This window comes from Hyaena hyaena, unplaced genomic scaffold (assembly GCF_003009895.1).
Source record: "Hyaena hyaena isolate Hyena2069 unplaced genomic scaffold, ASM300989v1 scaffold_868, whole genome shotgun sequence".
NCBI lineage: Eukaryota > Metazoa > Chordata > Mammalia > Carnivora > Hyaenidae > Hyaena > Hyaena hyaena.
Genome location: NW_024081496.1, coordinates 25297 through 50714, shown reverse-complemented (window position 1 = coordinate 50714; position 25418 = coordinate 25297). Strand labels below are relative to the sequence as shown.

Sequence of the window (25418 nt, the reverse complement as noted above, 5' to 3'; positions counted from 1 at the left end):
CTATAAGCCTACTAATGTGTAAACTGTGATGACTATTAGTTACAGTTTTTACGCATTTTCTACAAGAATATCAAGACAGAGCTTACACTCGTACAACATTTCTCTTCACCTTTTTCTTTATCTTCTTAGAGAGGATTTTGTCAAAAGTTAGTCAAGACAAGAATTATCCAGCATATTTAGATGTAAAATATGGAATTAGTCCATAAAGGGAAGTCTCTTCCATTATTTTATCTTGACCTTCTGTCATCAGATTTTAACAGTTAATATAGTAGGCACTGACTATATGATTATTGGATTGTGCATTATTTAAACTACTATATTATCTTCAAAAAGTTGATCTCCCAACTTGCTCACTTTCCACTTAAAATGGAGGCAGCTTATAGGTTTGATATAAAAAATGAATAAGAATTTATGTATAGAGCTGGGTCATATTACGAATTAGAAAGATTAGCTACGATGATAGTGATGGTGACCATGATGTCTGCTATTATTCTGGAGACCCCAGTGAACCATGCTTCAATGAGGTCCTTACCCTCGTGTACTCTTGCATCTTGAATGTAGACTAGCCCTGTCATTAACTTTAACCAAAGGAAGCAGTGGAAGTGATACGGTGCCATTTCTGGGTCTAATAAACCTTAAAAAGATGTGGAAGCTTCTATTTTTGTGCTTGAGGGATGCCAGCTGTCACATAAGAAGTCTGATGACCCTGGATCACCATACTGGGAGAAGACCAACCCAGCCACACGGAGGAGCTCTTAGTCAATACCCAGTAACAATGTGCCAGCTACAGCAGTGAGGCTACTGGAGGTACCTCTCCATAATCCAGAGCCCTGCACACCTCCCTTGACCTAGCTTATGTACTCAGTCTGGGTCTGAGTTCTAGCTTTCCCCACCCTCATTCAACCAGGAACAAATCCAGATAATACATAACAGTTCACCAAATAATTTCAGTAAGACATTTTTCTTTCTGATACACATATGGAAATCATTTACTGAAAATGATTTATGAGTGTTTTGTGTTTAATAAAAATAATGTGACTAATGTATCATTTTATTTTTAAAATCACTGAAAAATTACGTAAAAGTACGAGGGCTTATCACATAGTGTGGTGAAGATAACCTCATGGTAAAACATCAAAAACTAAATTTCTCCATCTTACCATTTTATATTCTTTCCAACCTCTTTGGAAATCCAGACTTCCATCTTCACGATGCTGTATTACAGTCCAACCTCCCCCATTAAGTTCCATATTGCAAAATACCTGATAGAGATAGGGAAATCAAAGTCAGGTGAAAATTTTGTCTGCTTTAACGAAATAAATATCAAATGTTTCAAAAACAGAAATAGGATAGGTAGGCCCAGCCCACAGGTAAATTAAATAAAAATTACTATGTTGAAAAATCTTATCTTAGATACCTTATTGATTATTTTTTTATATTAGAATTGTTTCAGATAAAATTCCATCATATTACTTAAATTAACTGTAAAAATTTAAATCGGTCAGCTGAGAATGGTCTCAGTCTCAGATTATACAAGAATCTTTAAAAAGCTTTGTCTTGAATGGTAAAGGGCACTTACGTATGTTCACTTTTAAAAAATGCTATCTAGGTTTCTAAAACTACAGACCATTTGATTGCCAAAACATAAGACTCAGAATTCTTAACTATTTAGTTAATTGAAATGGTGATACAGTAATAACAGATTTGGAAAGATAATTGAAAAATCATATATATTTAGCAATAACATATTGCATTGCACATTAACTCATATACAGTTATATACTACAATCATTATTCTTGATGATTCAGTATTACATTAGAGTCAAAGTTTGGTCCACAGCATATGGAGAACATATTATTTGCTTAAATTTTTGTCATGAACAATCATAGGAGAATATGACATATTATATTCCTTTTGAGTGTGACAAGCATTTCTTCCCCCTGTGGAAAGTTAGTCAATGCTATCAAAGACTTATGCTCATTTCAATTATTCTAAAACAATAGTATTTATTTAGAACTTGATTCATTTCCCCCAGAGTCCACCCAAGGAGAGAAACGTATCTGTAACAGGATTATCTTTAGAGAGTAATCACTGTAATTGATGTAGTATGGATGTGGCATTTTGATTATTCAAGGTCCCAGCTATGGAGAACACCATTCCCCTGGCAGTTGACTGCTAATGCATTTTGGAGGCTAGCTAGGGGAATAGATATGATTCAACAGTGGCTGACAGGGCACAGTGTTAAGTCTGAGTAAAGGAAAAACCTCAAGTGTTTTCCCTGAAGCCCTCAGTTCAGAGCACAAATGGCTAATGGGTTTGAAAACAATGGCAACAACTGTCATTCAAAGGACAAATTGTCCCTGTACTTCCTCAGAGTGAAAGGAACTACTAATTTGACAATAGTCACCCATCAGTATATCTTTACTGTCTCTAAGAATTGATCCACTACCAAGATTATCAATTGAAATTCAACTCCCTGTCCCAAAGTTTCCCTTCTACTAATCCCTTAACCAATCTGTACCCACCCTTTGGCCTCAACACAATCTCTAGACAGTCTTTCCTCCTCCTCAATTCTAAATGATTCATTCACTTATTTTTTACTCATGGACATTAATTTTGTGTTACACTTGGGGATACTATAATGAAGAAAAACGATATTGTCCTCAAAATGTCTAAAAATTTCAATAGTGACTGTTCCTGTAGGCTTAAGGAGATGAAGGAGTTCATAATTTTCAACTCCGGTGACCTGAAGAATGATGTACAGTCATCTAAATAAACAATTTAAGGGAGAAGCTAACATATAAGAACAGACACATAGAATTTGAGGTAGCATAGTCATTCAAAAGGAGGGGGTGGTTTATTGATCAGCTGTGATGATCTAGTGGATGTAGACCAAGGATAAGAATATGGATAAGAGACTAAAGGAATAAGAAAGCAATCACCGATACCAATAGCATGCTTGCTGTTAAGTGCTAGTTTAAACACTATATATTATTTTCTAACTTAGCTCACAACAATGACAGAGATACGATTATTATCTCTACTTTTCAGATGAAAAAGCAATGCTTAGAGTATTTCAGTAACTTACTAATGGTTATTATTAATAAGAAGTATTGGATCCAGGATTTGAACCTTATCTCTACCTAATTCAAAATTATACTGGGAGTATTCTTCTTGAAAGCAGTAGTTGACAGCATGAAAATGGATTATTTGAAGAAGTAAGGAAAAGATGGAAAGACATGTATATGTGAGGAAAGGAGGAGGATCCAAAAATGGGCTGATGGAGGTAAAATACATCAATAACCTTTTGGTAGGCAGGGACTTCATCTTATTTGTCACTGTCTAGAACAGGGTTTAGCCTATAGCAGGTACTAAATGAATATCTGTTGAATAAACGAAGATGCAAGAAGGAAAGATAAAATAGGAAAACTTGATCAATGGAATGCAATGAAAGTGGGGTTAGATTTTGATTTGGGGAAGTGATCTACTTTATCAAATATTCCAGAGAAGTCAAGAGAAATAAAGATTAAGAAAATGCACACTTAAATTTAAAATGAAAGAATCAATAGTGACCTTGAGAAGACAGTTGCAGGATTCCTATAAGAATAAAATCCAGATGGCACAGGTTAAAGAAGACATAGGTGGTGATTCAAGTGGCCAAGGTGGAACTTTACTGGTGATAATTAATAAGAGTAAGTGAAAGTGTCAAGGAAACATTTTGCTACAGGAAACTAGTGTCATTTGTTTCTTAATTAAAGTTTTACCCTGCCTCAATTGATTAATCTAAATTTTTTTTCAGAATTTTATTTCTTAACGGACACTGACTGCCTGGAAGTTTGAAAACTGTGTTTGCAAGCTTATATACTCAGGGAAAGGAATAACTACATTTATAAATATAGGATGAGTAAACTATTCACAGTTTTGTTATTACTATTATCTATGTTATTAAAATTCTATCCACTTAAAGTTTTCTTTTATTTATTTTCATTTTTTTAAAATTTTTAAATGTTTTATTTATTTCTGAGAGAGAGAGAGAGGCAGCATGAGCAGGGGAGGGTCAGAGAAAGAGGGAGATACAGAATCTGAAGCAGGCTCCAGGCTCTGAGCTAGCTGCCAGCACAGAGCCCGATGTGGGGCTTGAACCCAGGAACCGTGAGATCATGACCTGAGCTGAAGTCGGACGCTTAACCGACTGAGCCACCCAGGCGCTCCTTAAAGTTTTAAAATCATTCAAAAATTTTAGTAAAAGAAATTTCCTTTTAGACAAATGTATTCAATAATTTGAGAATGTTAAGATAAAGACCCAGAGAGAGTCAGAACCACATGGAGGGGCAGAAGTTACCCAGGCAGATTACTGGGTTAGAAGTTGTGGTACAGGGAAGGTAAGGGGTTGGACATATGCTCTGCAATTTGTATTCTGACTCAATAATAACAGCACTGATAATAGTTGCCATTGTGGAATATGGTTACAATAGAGATGAATGGCATATTGGTTAGGGGCAGGAACCTGGGTACCAAATTGCCTGTGTTCAAATCTCCACTCTGTTCTCTCCATTGCTTAGAGCTTTGCAAAGACTAAATGAGTCAATGCATGTAGCATTTTTTAAATAGTGCCTGGCACATAATAGGCTTTGTCATTACTCTCATCTCATAGACTTATTTTACATAGGAGATAGTATTATTTACATAATGCATTATATAATATCTTACATATTATAGCATAGTTTACTATTAAATACCACTGCATATAACTTATTGTTTATAATAAGAATAATATGGAATATACAAAGTCAAAATATGTAGCAGTTTAATAAACTGTCATTATGATAAGCTTAATAATATGTTATATTAATATAGTATATATTTTATATGCCTATAATTAATATAATATAATATATAATATAAATATAATGATATTGACACCACTAAATTTTGAGCATGCTACTTCTTATTATATATCTATTTAAGAAGTTGGATTCACTCTAGCCAAAAAAAAATGTTATTTCTAGTCAGAAGAAAAACAAAAAAGCCTGTGCTTAGCAGATGAAGGAAGTTTAAGAAAATAGGTGGTTGATTTCAAAAGATTTGAGACATGAAAGGACTTGAAAAGTTCATTCGCCAATATTGTGTGGTCTGCGCTATCTGGTGGTGTCCTTCCTGGAGACAAGGGCCTTGCTACATTTACTATGCCTGCTGCATTTATTGATCATATGACTTGGGTTTAACTCTATCCAAGAAAAGATTGAACTGGCTCCTATCCCAGGCAAGGTCAAAGCTTTCAAGCATTAAATACCTTTTAACATAATACAGAGATTTAAACCCAAACAAAAAAGGGAAATTTGATTCACATAGTTCTTATGGTTTTATGCTCTATACAAGTTGGAATGATTAGGGTTGAGGATGTTAATTATTTTTCCATAAACTTAAATTAAAAAAAAAAAGGCTCAACACATTTGCTATGGTCCTTTCCCAAGAATTAGGGGACTTATAATTCAGAAACAAATTTTTAATATTTTATAATAAGTAGAATTATGATTTAATGCTTTGGATTTTTGGATGAAACTAAAATGGCTATAAAGCATTGGTTTTAAAAACTCATGAAATGAAAGAAAAAATCCTACTTCCTACTACTATGCATTAAAAACAATTCAGAAAGGAAAAATAACCACAGTCATTAGTAATACAAAAGTAAAAAATAAATACATGAATGATCTGATTCTCATATTTTATCTGCTTGAAAAATTAAATAGTCCTAGGACTCTGCCTTTGACTTCCACATCTCATTTGAAAAGATAACACTTTCTTTGCAGACATTATTTATTGGAAGGGAGTGATGTCAGAAAAATAACAATTCTGTATGCTTGCAGCTCTTACTCTGCCTAAAAGATGATCACTTCATAATAGTTTGTGTCAACTGCCTAATAGGCCAATTTTGTTGATTGGTCCATATTCCATATCTTACATATGTGAACTTTTTGTTTTATTTTTATAGGCTGGCCTTGAGTTTCATACCCTTGCTAGAGCTAGAGCCTCTGCAAGCATTAGAGAAGCAATGATTTTGTTAAGGATATCCAAAGGTAGCACTGAATTTTAGATCGACAAAGCACAATCTACTTGGAAGAGTGAACGTCCTAAAGATGTATTTTCCAAGTATTTTTATAAGATTGAGAGAATTCTAAAGATTTATATCAACATAGGAGAAGAAAGTAAGATTGTAAGGTAGAAAGGAGCAGGGTGGCTTATAATCAGAAAACGTATCAATTATATGTTAATAAACTGTCTCCTGGGTCACTCACATAGGTTCATATTGAAAAAAATATAAATGGTGCAACTTCAGTCACCACTAACACAAACGCAATTACCTTACTTAGCTTCCCCCTGCCCCGTCCACCTCCCCACCCCCGACTAAGAAATACTGTCTGAAGTTGATGCCTTTATTACAAAATCTGTGTTTGATACTATTTGATTTAGGCAGGTTATTTTTCTAAAATAGGGATAACGGGAGCACTTATCCCATAGAGTTATTGAAAAGAGTAAACAAATGAGTTTTTACATCTAAAGTGCTTATAATAGACCTGGCAAACTGCGAATGCATTTGAACTCCTGTATTGACCAGCTTCTAAAGGATACCAAGGGAAAGTCATACAATAATTTTTCTTACTAATGCCATGCTAAATGAAATATGTTTTTAAAAAAATTGCTACGCATGAAAAAGTGCAGGTTTATCAATCTAAGGTTTCCATAATAGAACAACATTACTACTTGTGAGAGGATCTGTGATCAAAAGGGGAAAGAATAAAACACGGGAAGGAACACCGAAGTCCAGAAGAAAGCCGATGCCTTTCTCCTTTCTGTTCAGTGTTCAGTCTCTCTCACTATGCTCTGCTATTTCTAATAAAACTAAAATCTGACCAGATGACATGTGAACCTCTTTCCTCAGGGGCTGATTCCATAGTGATAAAAATTTCCCTCTTAAAGGCTTATACTGATGATATTGCTAACCTGCTCAGGGTATTATTTTTTCTTAGGTCCAAACTTTAAAGTTTAACTAAGCAGATATATAACACTTGTGAATTTAATATTTTAGATTTAATTTATTCAAGAACAACCCTGAAGCTCCATCACATGCATCACATGCTATATCACATACTGTTTTTGCAGAAGTGTAAGTTGAAATCATGCTATTCTGATGAAACCAATACAAGAGTCAGCCAGTAAACTAGTGAACTGAATTCTCCAACCCACTCTTTTGTATAAATGTAAAAAGCAAATTTGTTCAAGATTATGAGTTAAGATAGTATATTTTTCTTCCACTCTAACAGGATCAGTGATTTTGAAATAGCCTGTGCACCATTTGCAACTCAAAATGCTGGTAGTTATACATGAATTAAAAGTCATGGAATGATCAAAACTTTATTTGTAATGTCCCCTCTCTGCCAAAACCTGGGGCCATGTGAGAGTACTGGGTGATAGAGTGAAAAGGATTCTGAAAGTGTGAATGTGAATCTAAAAACCTTAAAAATTGTTTTATTTTATGTTCATATATATCATAGAATCATTAGATGTCTAAAAGGAAAGTCACTTAATATATTTAACTAACTTTATTGTTATAGTCAAATTCTATTTTAATGGAACTGACAATAATTTGGGGATTCTTTTGAGTCTTGGGGAATACTGTAGGTAAAATATAGAGTATTTATGTCAGCTCCACTCTCCCCCAGGACAGTTTCTGATACACTTATACACTGCTCTGCATGCTGTGTGAGTATGTGGATGTGTATACACGCCCGTGTATGCCAACTGAATTTAAGCTTAGTATGATTTTAAGATATCAGCTAGTAAGAAGGCTTCTTATAATAAGATCCAAAAGATCCAAAATGTTCTCCCTTACAATAAGTTATCCTCTTTTCTTTACTCCCACACTTACCATTGCACCTTCACCGTCCCCCCCCCCCACTACCTTTTAATCCATGGAGCCCTTAATTTGAGTGAGATTTTGCACAGAAGCCCCAAATGAAAAACAGGTAAAACTAAACTTCTCTGGTGGGTGGCCCAGGTAGCAATGTATGGAACTCCTCCCCCCTGCCCCAATTCCCTGCCTTCCTCATTATAGAAGAGCATAAAAGGCCTCTTTTAGAAGACATTTTTGTCCAAGGAAATGGAAAAAATAAACATTGAGCTAATTTAAACCACTAATCCTTACTGAAATAAGGAGAGAGAGGGTGCTGGGGAAGTCCAGACTCTGCTCCATCAAAGGTGACTAATAACCAAGAAGACTGAATTAGACTTATTTACTGTACACTACATGGAAGTATTGATATTATCATCAGAAGGTCATTCATTCATTCATTCATTCAGACACATATTTACTGAAGACTTACTATGTGCCAGACACTGTGCTAGGTCCCAGAAAATCAAAGACAAACAGGCACAGTCTTTGCCTTGTTGAAATCTGCTGGTGAGAAAGTCATGCAAAGCTGCTTGAGGGAATTAGGAAAGGCCTTCTAAGAGCACTTGCTCAGTATCCACAGGAGATGAGGACACAGGACTGGTGATTTAGGTGGGGCAAAGAGAAGAGGGAAGTTGTTTCATCCTTCGAGCATGAAACATTACAGAGGCAGGTGGTCTTCCTGGAGCTCTGAGTCCCTCTTGGCACCTTAAGCTAAAGCTTTTACATGTCAAAGAGCATGGCTCTCCTCAAGGCTCTCCGTATATTCTGCTTCAAACAGACTGTCTCCATCAGTACATCTCCACAGTATGTTATAATTATCTGTGTAATTGTTTGTCTTCACCACTACAGTGGGTCTGTTTGTTTTATATTGTGTCCCTAGGCAGGGACTGATGAATGACATCCACTGAATATGTACTGAGTGAAGGAATGGATGAATGATTTGATGAACAAATAGGGGAAAAGAATATATAAAGGAGATATGACGGCAGGAACATAGTGTTTGCTTTAAAGTTTGCTTTGGATCCTATTCAACATACTGATGAATCCTATCATCCAACCCACTTTTTTAGGTAAACATGAAAAGCAAATCCTATCAAGATTATGAGTTAAGATAGAATGTTTCTCCCACCCTAATAGTAGCAGTGATTCTGCAAACAGCTATATGTCCCCGGCTCCCCTTCCACAGTATCTGGACTGTACATGATATGTGCCATCTGGGTCCTTGTGACTTTGAAGATTGTTCCTAACTTCCTCACGTACTTGAAGTAAGTACTGCCTCAAAATGTAATCTATGCAAGGCAAGCATTTATGAGCAATGGGGCATCCCAGGAATGAGCAGAGGATAAATAGAAAACTTTGTGGAAAAGGGATAGGAGGCGTGAGGGTGGGGGAGGTCTGCACAATAGGATTTTCATCTTTTATGGACCTGGCAAACAGTATCTTTGGGAGAAAAGAGCTCAAGCATATATATTTTCAGTTTAACAAGCTCACAAATCAATCTGATTATTCAGCAATTCAACTAGGATCTGCTTTACATCTCGTAAACAAACACTTCTGGTTTTACCTTTTTGGGCTCTGGCATATTATTAATATAAATAGTGTAGATTCCACTTTTATTAAAACCAGCTTGATATACATCTGCACAGTCTCTAAATGGTTTCTCTTCCTCTTTTTTTCCTCCCTTTAGTAAAACTGCAAAAAAAAAAAAAATTGCAATATGTGAACAAGGATATCAGTACCATTAGTACCCAAATGGGCTCCAACTATAGCTAAGCATGTCTGTATTTCCTCCAAACAAATGTCAATATTGCATTTACTCACAAATAAATCATAAAGACAATAATAGATCTGACCTGACTCAGAAAATTATAAAAGTAATGGGAAAATCTGTAGACATTTCTAACTGAACACATTTTTATCTTTTGCTTAATTACTTAATCTTATTTTTCTCTATAACTTCTAGAACATCAATTCAAGGGACAAATGACATGATGCTGTAACACCTCTAGCTGGAAATAATTATGTCAATTTTCTTGTGAAATTTCTAAAATATTCTTACCTACATTTCATAGTAAACTCCAAGATAGCATTCTTGGAGGAGGAAGAGATAAAAATTACAAATTCAAACATAAAAATACAGTATAGAAGTTTAAAATGCTAAAGTATATACTACTATTTTTATCTGGCTTCAGAGTGCTCAGCTTCTAGAAATTTTAATTTTTAAAAAAAACCCTTCAAAATAATTAGATTTAGAAAGTAGAAAAGAGCCTCTGACCTAATTTACCTAGAAAGAAAAGGGAACTGAGCTTTGCTTTTTAATTTAATGCTTGCATTTAAATTATCAGGCTGATAAAACACAAGTAAAAGAACAAAAATGAGTAAGGTTTGAAATGAACTTATATAGGGGAAGAGTTCAGTGAAGGGTAGAAGTCAAACGGAAAGGAAATTTAATTAGAGAGGCTCTCCTCAGAACTTAATTTTACTCACTGAACTTCATCCATTATGAAGTTCTCATTAATGCAATAAAAATATAAAAATGACTCATATTTAGTAGTCTTTTGCTAAAGATATACATGGCATATTTATAAAATATTTATAATTAGTATTTTCTAAAAAATACATATGCTAGTAATTTGTTGCCTTAACCCTTTCAAGAAGTTTTTTAAGATTATCTTATCATCTTACCCTTAAAGTCTCATGTTATTTAATAAATACCTGCTTTCAATCACTTTGAGTCATGATGGCCTTTTATAAAAAGAATATCAAAGGTAAACTATTACACACTGTTTTAAATTGATTTTACATGCTCTAACAATCTAAAATACTGGCCTGATTCAAATGTAAGATGCATGAGTTTACTAATTTATAGGTAATTTACTAATTTATAGGTAATTATAGGTAATTAATTAGGTAGTCTAAATTGGTGGAGAGAATGACTATTTCAATATAAATACTTCAAATTTTCAAAAATAACTGTATTTCAAGAAAATGAAATATCCACTCAGATATACTGTCATAAGAAATATATAGAATTATAACTTGTAATAATGTCATGGTTTTCTATAGATCTCATGCCTACACTGATGGTTTTGCCTACTTATATAAATAATTACAGCTGCAATATCAACACAGAATAAGTAATCAGAAGACTACACATTCATATGACAGTGAAGAAGCATTGCACAGAATGTTTGCAAATAGCAATTTTAAAATGAATATATAAATGTTCAAAAGCCCTCCATAATTGTAATGGCTGTGTTGATGGGTTATGTAAAGGTATTATTGTGAAAAACCATCAATGCAGTTCATCTGTGCTTGCTTATTTTAAGGACTACTAAACAAAACCTTAAATTCTAAATGTTTAGTCTGTTGAAACAAGTTGAAAATAACCAAATTAGATGCACAAAAAAAGGGATGTAAAGAAACGACAAATAAAATTTAAGCTCCTTTGCAAAGATGAACACAGGAAGATGTGGTCAAGAGGAATTCAATGGTAAACCCAGTTTTCTTTTTTGGGTAAGAGATGGAGGAAGTTACTTATCTAAGGAGAAAATGCTTCTCTTACTGAAAAAACTTCCTGTTCTCCGTTTCTTTATTATGCAGTGAGAATATGCTCCCTTCCCACTTTTGTCACCCGCTCCTCTTTCCTTTTCCTTCTCAGGAAGATGTGGGTGAAGAGGCCTTTGTGTGGGAAGAGGGAAACTCACAGACATTTTCAATAACAGAGAAAAAGGGAAAAAGTTGAGCATTACTTTATTTTTCTGGAAACTAATTGTATAAAAATGATGTCCCAACTATGAATACAACTATGAATATAATAAGTCTTATAACTGGAAAAATGCTTTGAGTATTCCACCATAAAAGGTACAAATAGTACTATTGTTATATTATGGATTTCTTGTTGTTATAATGGCAATATAACCTTATGAAGATATTTCATTTTCTTGAAATATGGTTTGGTATTTTTGAAAAACAGAAATGCATTCTTTCCAGAAGAAATAATTATTCTTTCCAGAAAAACTGGACTGCTTGTATTTAATTATTTACTAACTAGTAAGTATTATGCTTGGAAGCTTGATTCTGGCCATATTTTAGAGTACTAATGGATTTAAAATCAGTTTTAAAGCTCTATTCACAGACTTTCTTTGACATTTGTACTATATACTATTCGTTTGGAAAAGACCCCTTCTATAAACTACACGGTGGAGCAGTTATACATGTGTCAGAGGCAAATGTATGAATTATGTTACTCAGAACAGAGTGACTGAATTAGAGCAAGAACTTAAGAAGTGATAGTTGTTATTATTGTTACAGTAATAATAATAATATGATTAACGGCAACATTATATTGTTATCCTATCTTATAGGAGGGACACTACTAGGCTGGGGAAGGCCAGCAAGTCTAGCCAATGGAGTAGTGGATCTTCCACCCTTAAATCCAACATTATAGGTGCCTAAATATTAGGGAAGTTACAGCTGATTGGTTACATTAGGATTATATTGAACTCGCATCTCTTTGTCAAAGTTGACTAACTGGTTTATATTATTCATCAATTATATCACATCATACCATTGTTGTTTAAGTCTTAAAAAAACCCATGTAATCTAATCTTGCTGCATATATAAGCTTTATCTGAACAGTTAAAATATAAATATTACTTCAGAGCAAATGACCTATGATATATTTAATAACCCACTGCTATAGTGGTTATATATATAGTTATAGCCATAACTTCAATTTGCATGGCTAATTATTTTCTTTGTTAATTACTATAGATGTATGCCTACATAGTATAAAACTGGGCACACAGTAAACATTTTAAAACACAGAAAGATAATAAAAAGATTAATTTAATGAACATTACAAGTGTCAGAACTAAGGATACATTTTTTTAGGAGGTCTTGAGAGATTAAAAAAAATGGAAGATGATATCTCAAGAATTTATGGTAAATGACAAGAGAAGGATATGGAAAACATGGAAAAGGATATAACAAGCATCAACTGGACAGAGACAGCACCAGTGAGCTTGGAGACCTTACTGAGATGTTAATCTATTTGTCAGAGTAGTTTAACCTTTTTTAAAAATAGGCTGGTTTAAAAGCATGAATTAAAAAATTAATCTTTATATCTAAAAGTTCCTCCTTTGATCACACGCTAATTTCCTCTTCCTCTTTAATTCTTTTTTTTCTTTTTTTACAAATAGTTTAGTGTCAAATTAGTTTCCACATAACACCCAGTGCTCATCCCCACAAGTGTCCTCCTCCATGCCCATCCCTCCCTCCCCCCGAACATCCATCAGTCCTCAGTTTTTGTCAGCATTCAAGAGTCTCTCATGGTTTGCCTCTCCCTTTCCCCCACCATTTCCCCCTTTCTTCTCCCCCTTGTTCCTCAGTTAAGTTCCTCCTAATCCTCCTATACGTGAAACATATGATATTTGTCCTTCTCTGCCTGACTTATTTCGCTCAGCATAACACCCTCAAGGTCCATCCATGTTGCTACATATGGCCAGATTTCATTCTTTCTCATTGCCATGGAGTATTCCATGGTATAGATAAACCATATCTTCTTGATCCATTCGTCCGTTAATGGACACTTAGGCTCTTTCCATGTTTTAGCTATTGTGGAGAGTGCTGCTATGAACATTGGGGTCCATGTGCTCCTATGCCTCAGCATTTCTGTATCCCTTGGGTAAATTCCTAGCAGTGCTATTGCTGGGTCATAGGGGAGTTCTATTGTTAGTTTCCTGAGGAACCTCCACACTGTTTTCCAGAGGGGCTGTATCAGTTTACATTCCCACCAACAGTATAGGAGGGTGCCCATTTCTCCACATCCTCACCAGCATCTAGAGTTCTCTGATTAGTTCATTTTAGCCACTCTGACCGGCATGAGGTAGTATCTCAGTGTGGTTTTGATTTGTATTTCCCTGAAGAGGAGGGATGCTGAGCATCGTTTCATGTGTCTGTTGGCCATCTGGATGTCCTCTTTGGAGAAGTGTCTGTTCATATCTTCTGCCCATTTCTTCACTGGGTTGTTTGTTTTTCGGGTGTGGAGTTTGGTGAGTTCCTTATAGATTCTGGATATTAACCCTTTATCTGATATGTCATTTGCAACTATCTTTTCCCATTCCGTCAGTTGCCTATTAGTTTTGTGGGTTGTTTCCTTGGCTGTGCAGAAGCTTTTAATCTTGATGAGGTCCCAATCGTTTAGTTTTGCTCTTGATTCCCTTCCTTTTGGGGATGTGTCAAGTAAGAAGTTGCTGCAGTGGAGGTCAAGGAGGTTGTTTCCTGCTTTCTCCTCTAGGGTGTTGATAGTTTCCTGTCTCACGTTCAGGTCCTTTATCCATTTTGAGTTTATTTTTGTGCATGGTGTGAGAAAATCTAACAGCTATTCCAAAAAATAGAAACCGAAGGAAAACTCCCAGATTCATTTTATGAAGCCAGCATCACTCTGATTCCCAAGCCAGACAGAGACCCAGCAAAAAAAGAGAACTACAGGCCAATACCCTTGGTGAATACAGACGCAAAAATCCTCAACAAGATCCTTGCAAGTCGAATCCAGCAGCACATAAAAAGAATCATCCACCAAGACCAAGTGGGATTCATTCCTGGGTTACAGGGCTGGTTCAACATCCACAAATCAATCAATGTGATACATCATATCAATAAAAGAAAAGATAAAAACCATATGATCCTGTCAATAGATGCAGAAAAAGCATTTGACAAAATACATCATCCCTTCTTAATAAAGACTCTAGAGAAAGTCGGGATAGAAGGAACCTACTTAAACATCATATAGGCCATCTATGAGAAGCCTTCAGCTAACATCATCCTCAATGGGGAAAAACTGAGAGCTTTCCCCCTGAGATCAGGAACGCGACAGGGATGTCCACTCGCACCACTGTTGTTTAACATAGTGCTGGAAGTCCTAGCATCAGCCATCATACAACAAAAGGAAATCAAAGTCTTCAGAATTGGCAAAGAGGAAGTCAAACTTTCACTTTTTGCAGATGACATGATACTCTACATAGAAAACCCGACAGACTCCACCAGAAGCCTACTAGAACTGATCCAAGAATTCAGCCAAGTTGCAGGGTACAAAATCAACGTACAGAAATCGGTTGCATTTTTATACACCAACAATGAAGCAACAGAAAGAGAAATCAATAAACTGATCCCATTCACAATTGCACAAAAAACCATAAAATACCTAAGAATAAACCTAACCAAGGATACAAAAGATCTGTATGATGAAAACTACAGAACACTTATGAAGGAAATTGAAGAAGACACAAAGAAATGGAAAAACATTCCATGCTCATGGATAGGAAGAATAAATATAGTTAAGATGTCATTACTACCCAAAGCTATCTACACATTCAACGCAATTCCAATCAAAATTGCATCAGCATACTTCTCAAAGTTAGAGCAAACTATCCTAAAATTTGTATGGAACCACAAAAGACCCCGAATAGCCAAAGTAATACTGAAAAATAAAACCAAAATGGGAGGTATCACCATCCCAGACTTTAACCTCTACTACAAAGCTGTCATCCTCAAGACAGTATGGTATTGGCTCAAAAACAGACACATAGACCAATGGAACAGAATTGAGAACTCAGAAGTGGACCCAAAAGTATACAGCCAACTGATCTTTGACAAAGCAGGAAAGAATATCCAATGGAAAAAAGACAGCCTTTTTAACAGATGGTGTTGGCAGAACTGGACAGCAACGTGCAGAAGAATGAAACTAGATCTTCCTCTTTAATTCTTAATAAGTCTGTCTTTCCACTAATTGAACCTGGATGCCCACCATTACTATCAGTCTCTTACTGAGCCTTGCTTTCCTTAATTCATGGTGCCTCTACCCCACTCTCCTTTCCTCTACTAATTCCTTGCATGAATAAATTCCGTCTTAAGGAGGGACATTTATTCATTTTCTCACCCTTGCTTCCAGATGGCAAACACTAAAATGAGGCTATTTAATGACATCCAAATGCATCTTTTCTAAAGTCAGCTATGTTATACATGCTGCTCAGTCAAACCCTTGGTCATTTCTAATAGATTTTCTTATATACTTCCTGTAAGCAGTACTTCAGACCTTTCTACTTTTTTCAAAACTAAATCTTACTTCTATTATCTCTCATTCTTTATATATGACCTTGTTTTATGGTTTACTAAGAAGATCAAAGTCATTGACATTTCCTCCACCTTCTTCCCCCATACTACAAAAGCTGGCTTTGCCTATCTTTTCCCTTGCTTTTTGTGTTGACCTCTTTTGTTCCCTTTACTATTTTCTAATTGTCATTTTCCTTTCATCTTCATTAAGTTCTCTTCCTCTCTTCCCCTATCATATAGATATAGACTAAGATTCTACTCTCAGATCTTTATTCCTTATATATTTGTTCTTTTTGCAAGCTGTTTATCATGGCTTCAAACTTCTACATAAAAGCTTTCTAAGATATAATCATTTTGACATTGTATATTTGCATTTCTCTTGATCTCCAGATCCATATTTCTATTTGTCTGTTGGGTAGCTCCTACTGCTACCGTGATTTTCATTTGCTTAATGTTGCCTAATATCTCTTTCTGAACTCTGTGTTCTCTCTTTCCCTTCCTGGTCTCACTACCCTCCCTCAGTTGCCATCAATTAAAAAATAAGGAAAGCCTAAATACAAGACAAATAGACTGTGGCTTTTTAATTGGTTTCTCAATTTAAAAGCCTGCCTCCTGTCCCCTCTTAGCTTAGTCCATACTATATTAATTTGTTCAACAAATATTGATTGAACATCTTCTATGTGCATGACTTTTCCTAAGCAAGAAGATACAGACATAAGAAAAACACAATCTGTTCTTAACATAATCATAGTGTGATGAGAGAAAGACCTACTATGTATAGGTCTTCATTTGTAGGTCTTCCATGATAACTTATGATAGCTATATCCATGATTATTGCTTTTGATGATAGTGATGAACATAATTCAAACTAGCTTAAGCAAAAAGATAATTTATTCAATCATGAACAATCTAGAATAGAGTTTTAGGTAAAGCATAGCCAGGTTTCAAAGAATGTGAACAGGAACTGGTTTCGTTTTGTTTTTTGTTTTTTTATTTTCTTGACTCAGTTGATGACTCATTACCTGGTCACAAGATGACTAGCAATAGATTCTAGAACTATTATGTTACCAGATTAACTACAACACCAAAGAGAGATAATGCACACAATTGTTATTTTGGACGTATGTGTCAAGTTCATTGGGAATATTTAGGGAGAGTATATTCTAACTGCCAGGTAAACCCGGGGAAGACTGTTTAGAAGAGATAATAGTTGAGTGAATAAAACATGTAAAAAAGTTTATTGGAACTTTTAAAAGCCTGGTATGGCAATTCAAAGACTTTATGCACACCAATATCAGCAAATAAATCTAGAAAGTCTTAGAAAAGAATCATTATTCATTCTTTTCATTTAGCTTTATCTCTATAGCCTAATCTTCATGATGTAAAGGGAAAAAATAGGAACACAAGCAGGTGCATGTCTGTCTTTCACCAGCCAACATTAAGTCAATAAGAAATCTGAGACCCTGACTGCAGCAACTGTTGACTTTATCTGGCTCTCCCTTTTATTTGCCCAACGAATTTCAATCCAGATGGCATGTCTGCCACTGGCTGACTTGAGGGAAGAACCATAAAGCTAAGGGGGTGGAGGGTCACTTCAATTCAGATGAACCCTCCAAAGAAAACTTCCTGGAATGTGGAATTGGTAATTCTGAGTCACAGGAAACCTAGTACAGAATACAGAAGGCAATTAGCCTTTGCTACCAGAGACAATGTAAAAAGCCAAAGCCCCTGATTCTACTAATTTCCTAATAAGTTTCCTTAAACGGATCAATTCTTTATTCTTTCAAAATCTTGGATGTGGCTAATGATTCCTACCTCTCTAATATTTAGTAAACATCAGAATATATGTAGATCAAGTTATTGGTTTAAGGATAATCCTTATGTTACTTATTGACCACCATCACTATGGAGAGCACAGTACAGGAATTGACCCTAAATCTGTAATTTTAACTGAAGTTAACTGAACAAATGGATAAGTAAATCACCATATCTGATAAGGTGCAAACAAGGAAACAGCTGATTGATTAGATTCTATATTTTTCAGCCAGGTGTGTGGGCATCTCACAGAAAAGCCATTTGAAGACACTCTCCAGATTCCTACTTTATTTGAAAAAATGTTAAGAAATAGAAGATAATACTTTGCATTTCTAGGGTGTGAAAAATTAAAAGGTTTACAGTCAATATTCAACATTTCAATACTGTGTAGATCGGTATGAAGGTGAGTGAAACTTACCAATGACTCTATAAATACATATCATATATGTATAGTTACTTGAATACAGAAAAGCTTCAAGCTTTTGAACTGATCATTTCCAAGTTGGCATTTTATTTTATATAAAACATATGCATATGAACCTAAATATCTAGGGGTTGATATCTCAGCATGATTGTTTTAACCTACAAAAATGGCAATTACATATAGTTTAATACAATATGTTTATACTATATGTATTTATGCGCATATATGTACTATACATAGTATACCTGAAGTCTTTGGATACGTAGCTAAAACCTTCTCTTTTAAAAAATCTACTACTCTTTTCCCCATAGTCCCCCTAACCTTGGTATAAGAGAACACTTGAACAAAATTTACTTGCTGCATTATAAACTAAAATTTTATTAATAAAATGTTTTGTAAAAAAAAAACCCTATTCTGTGTATGTGTATATTTTGTAGATAATACTTAAAATCTTAACTAGCCATTGTCTTCTAGGTGGAACTATAATAATCATGATCATAATAAAATCAACTGGCACACTTAGTAACTAGCACACTTACTATGTGTTCAACTCTGAATTTGGTGAGTCAAGTATGTTTTATATGCTTTGTTTCATTAGTCCTCATAAATACTTCAAGAGGTATATTTATCAGTATACTGTATATATGAGGAAACTGAGGCTCAGAGATGCTTTCTAACTTCTCCAAAACTTGTAAGTAGTGAGATTCTTTAACTATAAAGCCAAGAATCTTAACTATTTCTTACTGGCCCCTGGAGTGGAGTCAAATCCAAATAGGACTCCAGTGACTCATCTGTCACAGAGTCCCCAGCAATACTTCTCTCAGATGACAAGGTAATACCCAAGGTCTTGGGTGAATCAGGACAGGCCTTAATTCTGGATGGCTACAGACTCTTCTCATGGAAGCAAGAAGTAGTGGAAGAGTGACGAGGGCAGAAAAGAAAAGAAAGAAGAAAAAATGTTGGGATGAAAAGAGAAGAGAGGCACAGGTAGCAGAATTATCTGTGACATAGGAACTCTCAGCAGAAATGTGGAGTACCAGTGGTCCACAAAATCAGACGCTAACAGAGGATTAGCAAATAAGAGTTGCCTGAGTAGTTATGCTGGATTTCATAATATCTATATCCTAAAAATCGTGCTGCTCACAATTTTTTTACTCACATTGGTTTTAGACATTACTCTCAGAAGCCTAATTACTTGATTTCCCAGCCTCTGGACTATTTGCTAACGTGACAAGTATAAAGGAAGTGCTGGTGGGGAAAGGGAGAGTAAGAATATGTGTGGGTGTTTGTGTGGGAGTGTGTTTGTGTTCATCTTCTAGAATCAGGCATGAAGACAACAACAACCACAAAATGATAATCAAAACATTTTGGGTGTAGGAGGAAGAGTCAGTAATCTTAAAAGTAGGCAAAAATTAGAAATGAGAACAATTTGGGCAGTATATGAGGGACAAATTATATACTTTTTCAATGGCATTGTGGTATTATGATGCAAATTAAATCATGTTGATGATAATGAATTAAATTATTACCAAAACCTTTCATTTTATTCAATATTTTATGAAAAAGAAGATGAAAACAATGCAGAAAATTTACTATCACAATAATTTTTAATTTTCTTAATATCTTACTACTTAAAGAGATACATTTTAATAATCTGAGGAATATATTGTCCATATGTATAATTGTAGGCATGTATATTTTTAATAATATTGAGACGTATGCATAAGGTGGATAACTGTTAAATCTATGTGGACATGCAAACCTCCCTATGCCATAGGTAGATTGCTAATTTTATGGTAATTTTTTAGTTTAGAATAACAAAACATCAAGTTAATTCTACATACTTCTACTTTAGTTTGATTAGTGTATTTAAGTAAAATTTCCAGTGCTCCTCTAATGTGAAATGACTCCCATATATATAAGAATATATACATATATATATCTGTCCTTCTCTGCCTGACTTATTGCTATCAGCTATTGTTATGCTATCAGCATAACACTCTCAAGTTCCATCCGTGTTGCTACACATGGCCAGATTTCATTCTTTCTCACTGCCATGGAGTATTCCATGGTATAGATAAACCACATCTTCTTGATCCATTCGTCAGTTGATGGACGCTTAGGCTCTTTCCATGATTTGGCTATTGTTGAGAGTGCTGCTATGAACATTGGGGTACATGTGTCCCTATGCATCAGTGCTCCAGTATACCTTGGGTAAATTCCTAGCAGTGCTATTGCTGGGCCATAGGGGAGTTCTATTGTTAATTTTTTGAGGAACCTCCCCACTGTTTTCCAGAGGGGCTGCACCAGTTTACATTCCCACCAACAGTGTAGGAGGGTGCCTGTTTCTCCACATCCTCGCCAGCATCTGTAGTGTCCTGATTTGTTCATTTTAGCCACTCTGACCGGCATGAGGTGGTATCTCAGTGTGCTCTGGATCTGCATTTCCCTGACGATGAAGGACGCTGAGCATTGTTTCATGTGTCTGTTGGCCATCTGGATGTCCTTTTTGGGAAGTATCTGTTCATGTCTTCTGCCCATTTCTTCACTGTAAAGTCAGGCAGAGAAGGACAGATACCATACGTTTTCACATATAGGTGGATCAGGAGGAACTTAACGGAGGACCATGGGGGAGGAGAAAGGGAAAAAATAGTTGGGGAGAGGGAGGGAGGCAAACCATGAGAGACTCTTGAATGCTGAGAACAAACTGAGGGCTGATGGGGTGAAGGAGAGGGGAGGGGAGATGGGCATGGAGGAGGGCACTTGTTGGGATGAGCACTGAGTGTTATATGGAAACCAACTTGACAATAAACTATTTTAAATTAATTAATTAGGTAATTAATTAAATTTTGAAAAGAAAAAATATATTAATGTATATTTAGTGCGTATTACACTTAATGCAGCAAAGAATGCAGACAAAAAAAGAATTGAAAATTGAAAATGGATTTACACACAACCTTTGTTTAAATAAGCAATACTCATTTTTCACAAAATTTATTTCTGTGTTATCCTTTTTGGCACCCTGATGGGCAGTTATAAGTGTTACATGACCCTTGCAGTTTGTTCAGAAGGTCATTTTATTAACAAAAATATGTCAGGTGTTTCATGTGTGTTAATTTCCCATGTAATGTTTTTGGCCTGACTGGAATATATTGGTTTTGAACAAAAGATTTCTCATGCATGTGGGAAAGCTTAAAGGGCATCTTTTGTGTTTTGTTTTAAGTAGACAAATAATTGATTTCAGCAAAAGTCATTAAAAATGGAATGAAAGTCCTTGGGCAATGCTGTAAAATAGAAAGCGGTTGCCAGATGCTTTTGAAAACTGGCAAAAAAAAACAAAAAACAAAAAAAACCCAAACCCACAACACAATACCAAAAACACTTCACTTTAAGTTTTAAATAAATAAAGGCTGACTGTCACCAGAGGTATGTCACTTTGATTCTTACTCTTGTACTTGAGGGAAGAATAATACTTGATTGCAGAAGGTTGTATTTTGAAGTTGGGATTTCCCTGGTCATCAGATATGATACAAAACCAAGAGAAGAAGTGGAATGATTGATATGAGTCATAACATGTGTGGATTTGTCAAACACGAAGCTGTGTGATACTTTCATGTTAAGCAGCATGGCAGCAGGGCTGGGGCTAGAACTCAGATGCATTGATTCCTATTCCTTCTAGACCATGCCATGCCCTCTACGTGTCATATGTCATAAAGGCTCAAAGACACCTGTTAGGTAACTATCTCTGTCTAAATCCTAACTCTAGGGAGATGAGCTGGAGGATTAATTATGGTTGAGTTTCAGTTTCTTTGTGCATGTGTTTGTAAGTGTGTATATGAGGCCAAAGCAACTGGACAAACTTCCTTTAGAACCAAATCTCCACTTAAAATTAAACCCAAAGTTCAAATTCACTACTCTAAAGGAACTCATGCTTGCTATGAAAATAGAATGTATACAGCTTAAAACATTTATGAGTCATATGTGAAGACACAATAAAATACATACATTAAAAGAGGTTTGGCTTAGGGCACCTGGGTGCTCAGTTGTTTAAGCATCGAACTCTTGATTTTGGCTCAGGTCATGATCTCAGGGTCATAAGATCAAGCCCCATGTTAAGCTCTGCGCTGACAGCAAGGATTCTGCTTGGGATTTTCTCTCTCTCTCTCTCTCTTTCTCTTTCTCTGCCACTCCTCTACTCATATTTTTCTCTCTCTCTCTCTCTGTCTGTCTCTAAATAAATAAATATTTTAAAAAAGAGGCTTGGCTTAATTGGTATTTCATTTAATTATTTAACTTTATCATAAATTTATTAAAAACATACATGATTCTTAGTAGGTCACATATTAATGTGATTCCTTATAGGAGATGGTCCCACTCAGAATGTGAACATGTTACATTACATATGTAGTACATTACACATGTAGTAAGCCAGCAGTAATCTCATAGCAAGATGAGATTCCAGGGTACTTAATTATGATGTTGATATTCTTTAGTTGTTTAAATGCTAAAAGTCAGTATTATTTTGTTTATATGTATTTAAGCCGGTGTAGTTGTAGTATGTCTCAGGTTTTATTTCATCCTTCTCCCTTCTTAAAGCAGAAGATGTTTCATGAGGGTGTCAGTGTATAGTTGATGTGATGCATATGTACTGAATGATGTTAATAAAATGTGGTTTTTTTTCTCTCTCTAGGTAATTATAGGTGTCATTTGGACTCAGTGTAAAGTACGATAGCTTATCTGTAAGTAACCATTGTTCTATTACATCCTTAGACTTAGAAAATACCTGTTCAGTTCAACTTGAGTCTCCATGAGTCCAGGAAATGACTTAGTTGGAATTCTATTAAAAATATTTTGTGCTTTGGGGCATCTGGGTTGCTCAGACAGTTAAGCATCTGACTTTTGATTTCAGCTCAGGTCATGATTTCCCAGTTGTGAGTTTGAACCTCTCATTAGGCTTTGTTCTGACAGTGCAGAGCCTGCTTGGGATTCTCTTTCTGCCCCTCCTGACCATGTGCATGTGTGCACTCTCTCTCTCCCTCTCTCTCCCTCTCTCTCTCAAAATAAATAAACTTAAAAAATATTTTGTGCTTCTTTGCTTTAATCAACCAGACCATGAAAGCAGAAGAGAAGAAGTGGAATTTACTCAAGTAGAAATGTTCGAACATCAAGCCAACATTTTGTGTGTGTGTGTGTGTGTGTGTGTGTGTGTGTGTGTGAGAGAGATAGTTCAGTTTCTGAAGCTGAAACTCTAATTCCAAAAGAGAATTGACCACAAAATTTCAAATCTCCCCCAAAATATGTGGTTTTGAAATGATTCATGGGAGAGGTCAAAGGCTGTACTATTTTTTATTTTGTTATCATGAGTTTGGCTATCTGCTATTCACGCAATTTTTTTCCACAGAAATTACAACTTTTCAAAAGGCAGATAGCATGCTCAATCAAAAAGGAGAAATATACCATTTCCAAAAATAAACAGTCACTTTCCCCTTAAAGCCATTGGGTTTTATGAAAGGAAGTGCTAGAAAGTGTGGTTCATTTTAAGGAAATTGTAAATGTTTGACATATAATTTTCTGTCAAGATAAAGCATTTCCCTCATTAAATGGGAACAAGTGTTCACTGTGGTGTTCAGCAGATGACTTCCTGTATTTTTCTTTCTCTTTCTACCTAATGTTAAATTGTGCATTGCAAGTAGTCATTGAAAACCCAAATATTTTACTCAGTCAATGAAAATGATATATTCTATTTTTATCAATGTTTATATAAGTGACATTCAAAAAGTTTTAATTTCCTCCCATTGCTTGTGATGTTTTTAGAATCATTTTTAACTCAAGGGACTTGCAGGAGTTCAAACTGTCTCATCCCTTGACTGAATGATTTACTTCACAAACTCAATAGACACTGCACGGGAGGTAAATTCCTTTCAGATGGTAGAATTATTCTGAGAACAGAACCAAATGTCTCCTCAGCACTGGGAAAGAAATAAATGCCTCATTTCCCCTTTTCAGAAGTCCAGAGGACTGAAAATAATGATCAGAAGTTCCATACCATGGCAATCAGCCTCTGGGAAAGACATTTTAAACCAAATAATTTAGATCACTTAAAAATTTATGGTATTCGTCATTACGTCTTTCAGATGATGTGAAAGAAGTTGGGTTTTTTTTTTTTAGGTTCTTTTTTTAAATAAACTGCATGAGAAGCTCCTTATAATTTGAAATTTGAATTTCATATTAGGGACCTAAATATACAAGCATGTGCATGTCTCTTAGTAGTTAAGTTTCTTCTACCCCTCTCTATCCTGTGTACATCCCAACACACTACTCCCTGTCTTTTCATGGGTCAGTGTGCTGGATGTGGGCAGACAATATTTTTTTGTTTTCACTTCTTCTTGCTCATTTTTAATTATTTTTAGAAGTGTATTTATTGGGGCGCCTGGGTGGCTTAGTCGGTTAAGCGTCCAACTTTCACTTAGGTCATGATCTCGTGGTTCATGGGTTCGAGCCCCGAGTCGGGCTCTGTGTTGACTGCCAGCTCAGAGCCTGGAGCCTGTTTCAGTCTGTGACTCCCTCTCTCTCTGACCCTCCCCTGCTCATGCTGTCTCTCTCTCTCTCCTAGAAATGAATAAAACATTAAAAAAAATAAAAATAAAAGTGTATTTATTTATTTTGAGAAAGATAGAGAATGGAGGGAAGGAGACAGAGAGGAGAAGGAGAGGAGAGACAGAGAATTCTAGGCAGCCCTCCCCCACCCCCCCATCCACTTTCAGTGCAGAACCCAGTGTGGGGCTTGAACTCACAAACCATGAGATCATGACCTCAGCCAAAGTCAAGAGTTAGACACCCAGACCTCATAAAGCTTAAAAGCTTCTGCACAGCCAAGGAAACAACCCAGAAAATTAATAGGCAACCAACGGAATGGGAAAAGATAGTTGCAAATGACATATCAGATAAAGGGTTAATATCCAGAATCTATAAGGAACTCACCAAACTACACGCCCGAAAAACAAACAACCCAGTGAAGAAATGGGCAGAAGACATGAACAGACACTTCTCCAAAGAGGACATCCAGATGGCCAACAGACACATGAAACGATGCTCAGCATCCCTCCTCATCA

At 35.6% G+C, this 25418-nt stretch overlaps 1 protein-coding gene across 2 annotated transcripts in view; it reads right to left on the bottom strand.

Annotated features, from left to right (window-relative positions):
* The window catches only part of ANGPT1 (angiopoietin 1), an 89696-nt gene that overhangs the window by 44227 nt on the left and 20051 nt on the right, over positions 1-25418 (bottom strand). For both annotated transcript variants that reach the window (XM_039220137.1, XM_039220138.1), the window contains exons 3-4: positions 9517-9644; positions 1161-1262 (exon numbers count right to left, since the gene is read on the bottom strand). In XM_039220137.1, coding sequence (XP_039076068.1) covers positions 1161-1262; positions 9517-9644 — 230 coding nt within the window. The remainder of the gene's footprint in view (positions 1-1160; positions 1263-9516; positions 9645-25418) is intronic.